The 6850-nt window shown below is 64.0% G+C and overlaps 1 protein-coding gene across 1 annotated transcript; it reads left to right on the top strand.

Annotated features, from left to right (window-relative positions):
- Nucleotides 1-1339: 1339 nt before the first annotated feature.
- On the top strand, nt 1340-4870 carry MNEG_12154 (hypothetical protein; the record flags this gene model as incomplete). The annotated part of the gene is made up of 6 exons (XM_014039374.1): nt 1340-2344; nt 2630-3132; nt 3432-3654; nt 3942-4000; nt 4209-4390; nt 4581-4870. The coding sequence occupies 6 exons, from the start codon at nt 1340-1342 to the stop codon at nt 4868-4870; spliced, it is 2262 nt and encodes a 753-aa protein (XP_013894828.1).
- Nucleotides 4871-6850: the final 1980 nt, after the last annotated feature.

The following is a 6850-nucleotide window of genomic DNA, read 5'->3' as shown; positions in this document are numbered from 1 at the left end:
ACACCTACATGAGATGCAACTTTGTAGAGGTGAATTGTGTGTGGGCTTTGCTTCACAATCTCAAATATGGCGTGCAACACTGTTCGGTAGCGGTGCTCCATCATGTCATGCGGTGCTGCAATCATGTTGGCAACCATGTAAAGGCATGACTGACTGTCAGACATGATGTGCAAGTGGCCAAGGCGTATGGCACAGTAGAGTGCTGACAGCTCACATTGGTTCACATTCTTTTCATGCTGTTGGGGCCCTGTAGGATCAAAGCACAGTGACACCTCATGAGCGCTGCCCCGCGGGGCGTAGCACGCGGCGCCGAGCATTGCATGTGATTGCCCTTCTACAGCGGGGATGTAGCTGGTTCCGCGCCAAACAAACAGGCAATTGTCGTGATGGCAATTGATTTGAGGTCCCCCTGGCAGACACTGCTTGATACACTGGGCAGCCACGTCATGCCAGCACAATTGTTCAGGGGTAAGGTGGCTCAGATGTGCTCGGTAAGGTCCCTGCAAGTTGCCCCACTGATATACAACTTGAGTGAAGATCCCTGCATATCTGTCTGTGCATAATACAAAGGGCATAATATTGCTGTGCCCAACCTCGGGGGCCGGGGCCCCTGCAGCGGAGATCGCACTTTGCTTGATTGTATGTTGGATCGCTCGAGTGCTTAGTATGCGTGGTGCAATTGTAGGCAGACACAAACATATGAAACCAATTCACATGGGAAGCCAAGGATGGATCGGCATACCTGTCAATAGCTTTGCTGGGCCTTTCTTCAGGTGCGTTCCAGCCCTGCATTCATGAGCAACCGGGAGCGGCTTGGTGGGGCCGTAAGGCTGACGTGCAACTGTCTTGATCTGCGCTGTCTCAAGCCTTTGGTTCCAACGTGTTGCGCAGAGGCCACTGGTGCACCCCGTGATGGCCAGCCCAACCCCGAGTGCTGCATAGCACGTGAGTCAGCTGCTTGCTTCGCAGCGGTTTTGACCTGTTGCATGTGCTACACCAGCACCACAGTCACGTGCAACGTGGATGAGGATATGCCATACGTTGCGGCCACGTACCATACTAGACCCACACAATCAACACGGACAATCAACGCGGATAAGGCATGATTTGTGGTAGGGCAGTGGCTGGGGTGGGGCTGCGTCACATGCGCTCCATGTCGATGTGCTGTGCCCGGCACAAGGGCATGGTGGCAGGCTGCTGCTCATACGCACTTGGTAGTGTGACGCGCTAAAACGTTACCTACACTGGCTTCACAGCAGCGTTCTAGGCCTGGACGTGCGCGCGCGATCTGAGCTAGCATCAATTGGACCTCACTCAGGAGGGACCTGCGCAAGTGTTCATGGCCACGCCCAACGATGACGCGTTGCTGTGGCAAGCAGCTCATGATTTTTTCGAGGAGGAGGCGAGCAGTGGCCCCACTGGGCACACTGGCAGTGTGCCAGCGGGCAGCTCACTGTTGGAAGGCGCAGACGGCGCATTCAACGGCGTAACGGCAGCCCATATGCAACAGCTGCAGCAGCAACACCAGCAGCAACAACAACACGGCGGCGCTTCCGCGCTTGCTGCAGCAGCGCAAGTGGGCGGCGCAGCACGGCCCCCGTTGCATCATGGAGGAGATGGAAGTGGAAGTGGAAGCTTGGGTAGCGGTGGTGGCGGCGGGGGCGGTGTGGGCGGATCCGCTGCCTACTTGCTACCTCGTAGCGGCAGCTTTGGCGCGGCCCCTGCGCTTCCTGGCGCGGCGCTCATGACAGGCGGCCTGGGCACTGCAGGCGGTGTGCTGCTGCCGGTTGCGCACCTGCCTTACAGCATGGGCCCGCAGCAGGGCATCGCCATTGTGCCGGCTCACCATCCCTTTGCAGCGGCCCATCACCAGCAGCAGCAGCAGCAGCAACACCTGCAGCACCTGCAACAGCTGCAGCTGCAGCAACAGCAGCAGCAACAAGCGCTAGGCGCGAGCGTCGCTCAGTCTCCACCCGCCGCCGGCGACTCGAGCTCTGGTGGAGACCCAGACGCCGACTATGGAGACTACGGCGGCGCCGCCGCCCCCAGCGGCCGCGCCGGCCGAGGCCGCGGCCGCGCCGGCGCTGGTGCTGCCGCCGCCGCCGCAGCAGCAGCGGCCGGCGGCGGCGGCCCGGGGTCGCAAAACCGCTCAGCGCTCGCGCAGCGGCGGTTCAGGGAGCGGCAGAAGGAGAAGATGCGGTCCAGCCTGCAGCGCGTGGAGGAGCTGTCTGCGCAGCTGGGGGCGCTGATGGCTGAGAAGGATCGAATCCAGGCGCGCAGCCGGCTGTACGAGCAGATGCTGCACCTCAACCTCCACCACGAGGCGCGGCTGCACACCGACAAGGTAGGTGCGGCGACGCCGCCTGTACCTGCGGCGCGCGCGCGGCGCCGAGAGCACCGCCTGCGTTGCTGCAGGCCGCCCTGCCCGGCATCGCCGCTTTAGCGGGAGCCTGCGCGGCGGTTGGGCGCGATGCACACGCGCGGCGCGCACAGCAAGAGATTGATGGCTGGTTCGGTTCAAATGTGGCATTTCAACACGCACTTCTCCTCACCTCGACCCTGGCCCTGCTGCGCGGCAATTGGCCACTAAGCACAACACCATCGTACCTTGATCATCAACCATTTGCAGGAGATCATGGTGCGAGAGCAGGAGATGCTGTTGGAGGAGCTGGCTGCATTCGTAAACATTGTCTCCGGCCTCGACCCCGCCGCAGCCGCCGCGGCCGCGCAGCGCCGCGCGGCCGACAGCGGAGGGGCCGGCGGCGGCGGCGGCGGCAGCGGCGGCAGCGGCGCGGGCGGCGGCGTGAGCGTGGAGGACGTGCGCGGCTGGAGCCTGCAGCACTATGCAGACCGCGTGTTCCCGGGCTACATCCGCCGCCTGCAGCAGCTGCTCGCCGCGCCCGAGCGCTCGCCGGGCGCGCCGGACGGCGGCGGCGGCGGCAACAGCAGCGGCGGCGGCGGCGAGCTGGAGCGGCTCGTGGCGTGGCGGCGGGAGCACGAGGACCGGCGGGCCATGTTTTCTCACTTCTACTGGGCGGCGTACTTGGTGAATCGAGAGGACATGGCAGCAACCGCGGCGGCGCCGCCGCCTGAGGCGACGTGGGCGGCCGTGCTGCAGCTGCTGGCTCTCAGGTGGGGTTCAGGGACGAGCGGTCGCTGCGTCAGTAAGGGTACCCCGCCCGGGTGCACATGAGGCAGGCGCGCCCCGCCCCCGGGCCGCCTGCAACCGCCGCCCCTCGAGGCCCATCCTTCCCCTCCTTTTCTTAGCCCTGCCCTCTTGTCCTATGCCCTCTCTTCGCCCCCACTGTCTCACGGCAGCAACGCACCCTCCCCACCACCTACCCCAATCGCCATGCCAGCTACGTCCCAAAGCACCTCCCACACCCTGCCCCGCCCACCCTACCATCCACCACCCCCACCATCCCCTACAGGCCAGACCAGGAGGCGTCGATTGTCGCCGCGCGCCGCTCCCTCCTGGCGGAGCTCTCGCGCGTCGCCTGCGACTGGGCGGCGGTGCTGCCCGCGCTCGCGCTGGAGCTGCTGCAGGTGCCGCAGGAGCGCTGGGCGTCGTGCGCCAACGTGGGGCGCATGATCGCCAACCTGGTGTCGGAGCGCGAGGCGGTGGCTGCGTTCGTCAACACAGTCTGCAGCGAGGTAAGCGACCGCACGGGCCCCAGGCTCCCACACGTCTGAGGGACTGGGTGCATGCGCCTTGGTGGCTGTGGTTCCAGGGGATCCGTTGACTCAAGCCACCGCTGCTGCTGATGGCTGAAGGTCGATTTTCCTGATTGATCGCTGTGTGTGGCTGCGAAGGCGCTTCTGCCATCGATGCCCTCTCCCTCTGCCTATCACACTCGCTGTGGTTTGAAGCCGGGAAATGAGTGCATCCCAACCATGCCCGCCCTCAAATTTGCTGCCCTCTGCCAACTGCCGACCGCCAGACCTTGACGCTGCAGCAGGAGGCACAGCTTGAGGCGGCCTCATACCCCTGGTGCCCAGAGTGAGCCTGGAGGGAGCCCCACCTCTGGCGGCAAGCTTGGTGCTTCCTCCCCCCATATCCCGCTGCTTTCTGCCAGCGCATGGATGCTACCGCCTGCTCCTCGACAACTTCAGCCTCACCGTCTACCCCCTGGCCCCCTGATGACCTTGATATGACCACCAACCGCTCCCGCCGTCCCGCCTCCCACGCACGCGCCCTCTGACCGCAGCGTGTGGGCCATGTCAGGCCTGCTGGCGCGCGCGGCCGGCGCGGAGGACCTGCTTACCGCCGACCCCCTGGCTGAGCTGTCAAAGGGCACGGACGTGCTGCGGCCGCTCATGCCCTTCGCGACCGCCTTCCAGCTGCTGCGGGCGCCGCTCACCGCGCACGGCGCCGGCGGCAGGCTCAAGCGTGAGCGCTCCGCCGCGCGCCTGGGGCACAAACGAGCAACCTTATCTACGCACTCCCAAACCCTGCAGTGGAGGAACGGACCCTTCCGTACTTGGCTTTGTGGCAAGATGCAGGACTTGAGCGCTCCAGCCTGCTGAGGCCCTCAGCTGCGAATTTCAAAAACGAACCTTTTGCCCCATGCCCCACGCAGGCTCGCTGCTGCTGGACACCTTTAGGACCGTTGTTCCCGCCGCTGCGTTCGGCGCCCCCAGCGGCGCGGCGCTGCGCGGCCTGACGCTGCTGGAGGCTCACATGGGGTCGTTCCAGCCTGTCATGCTGTACGACTGGCTGCGCGCAAACCTGCCGAGCGTCCTGTCGGTCACTACCCTGGCGGGCGGGCGCAGCAGCAGCGGCGGCGTCGCCGGCGGCGGCGCGGAGGTTGCTGGGGTAGGGGCGGCGGCGGACGCGCCGGCGGCGGCGGCGGCGGCAGCGTTGTGGTGACCGCAAGGGCGCGGCGGGCGGCTGGGTCGCGTGCGGCTGCCAGGGGATGGGGATGAGGGCTGGCCCCGTCAGCTTTGGACGCACGACGCCTGATTGCGCGGTGTGTGCTGTGGCGCGGGGCACCCTGCCCGCCTGCCTGCGCGCGTGCAACCCTTGATCACCTGTGCACTGCTCTCAGAGCGATAAGATCTAGTTTTTGACGTCGAAATTATAGTGCCGGCGATTCGCGATCGGCGCCACCCCCAACCAAGCATCTGTGCTCCCGGCGCGCCGCATCGGCTCGCGGCGTTGGCGCTAGCGCGCACCACCACTTCTCCCTTTCCTCACAAACCACACTTGACCCGACAGCCCGGAGACCTCATCGCCGATCACCACAGCGCAGGATCAGCAGGGCTGCCATGCGCGCAGCTCTGCATGTATGTGCTTGTACATGCGGAGCACCGAGTAGAGCTTGCTGCACCCCCCAGCCCAGCAACGCGGGGTGATGCGCTTGCGCAGCAGCAACCCGGCCGCTCGCTCGGCTTGGCGCGGCCGCTCTCCCGTTGCCGCGCTCGCGCCCCTCCATCTTCTCCGAGCGGCGTGGTTTTCGCCGCCGTTGACTCTCTCCTCGCGTCTCTCTGCGACGACGACCTTGTACTGTTCCTTCACGCCAATGCTGACAGCAGGCGTGGGTCACATGCCCCTGCACCAGCTTTTCCCAACGGTCTGTGTTGGTGCCACATTAGATGACCCACAACCGCTTCATCCGCAAGCACGCCAACCACTAGCTGGGGTTATCGCAGCCCAGAAGGGCGCAGCGCGCATGCCCTGCGTTGCCTTGATCCATGTGCTGGCCATTGCAGCACTGACAAGGATTTCTGTAAAGCGCTGAACGCTTGCAAGAGCAATGCGATTGCGAGCAGGTCATCACAGGGACCGCGCGCGGGGCGATGGTGCGCGGCGGTACGCGTGCGAGGGGATGAGCCCCGGGCGGGGCAGCAAGACAGTTGAGTCATGATGGACGTTTGTGGCATGCGTGGGTGGTCATGCCGGTCTGCGAGTACCGCACATGCCCGACGGCTCGTGCTTGCACTGGACTGCAGCGGCAGTGTTTGCGCATGATTGATGAAGCAGCCCCCGCTAGATTTATGGGTGATTTTTTGCCTCACTTGTACGATCATCCTGACCACATGCAAGCAGAGTTGGGCGATGACGTGCATTCCGTTATCGCGAGCAGCTGGTCAGTGGGTGGCACCCGATTTCATTCTGTGTTCACTTAAATCTCAGCATACCGTAGTGGTTGGAGTTCTTAAATTAGTATCTTACCTTTCTCAAAGCCAGCACAACACTCGAGCTTTTGAACCATATATTTTACTGCCGGCGCGCACAGCATTTCCGGCAAACACACAGGACGAAGGGACGCGCACGGCAGCTGTAGAGAAACGTGCTAGCCACGCGCGCGGTGGCGGCAGCCGCTAGAACTCGCTCTCGTGCATTACGCCGCCGCTGCCAAGCAGCACCGGAGCGCTCTGCACGCCCCATCCCATCGCATCCATGTGGGCTCCAGGGGTTACCGTACACAACGGAGATGTGCTGACAGATGCGGCCGCCCAGATTTTTGGCTACTTGGGCGGGGCGATTTTGGCGGCATGCCTCATTCCGCAGGTGAGATGGCGGAAGGCTTGCCGTCTCATCCACATCGACGCAGCATCGTTGCCCTGCCCTGCAGCGGCGCTGGGCTGTGTCGGCCACGCAATTGCTCTGCCTGTGCACATAGACAGTTGAGACCACCCCACTGTTGGATGTTGACGCCTGACTGCCCCTGTAGACACTGGCCGTGGCTTGCAGCGTGTGCAGAGCCTGTGACGTCGCGCACACCCCGACCAGTCTTTACACCGCACGCTGCACGCTGTACAGATTTTGAAGCTCGTGCGCACACGCTCGGCTGCTGATCTCGCAATTTCGTGGGCGCTGCTTTACATACTGGGCATGGCCTTTACG

The sequence above is a fragment of the Monoraphidium neglectum genome (genome assembly GCF_000611645.1).
Source record: "Monoraphidium neglectum strain SAG 48.87 unplaced genomic scaffold scaffold03095, whole genome shotgun sequence".
NCBI classification, from domain to species: Eukaryota; Viridiplantae; Chlorophyta; class Chlorophyceae; order Sphaeropleales; family Selenastraceae; genus Monoraphidium; species Monoraphidium neglectum.
Note: the sequence above shows the minus strand (reverse complement) of the source record. Positions and strands in the feature narration are given on the sequence as shown.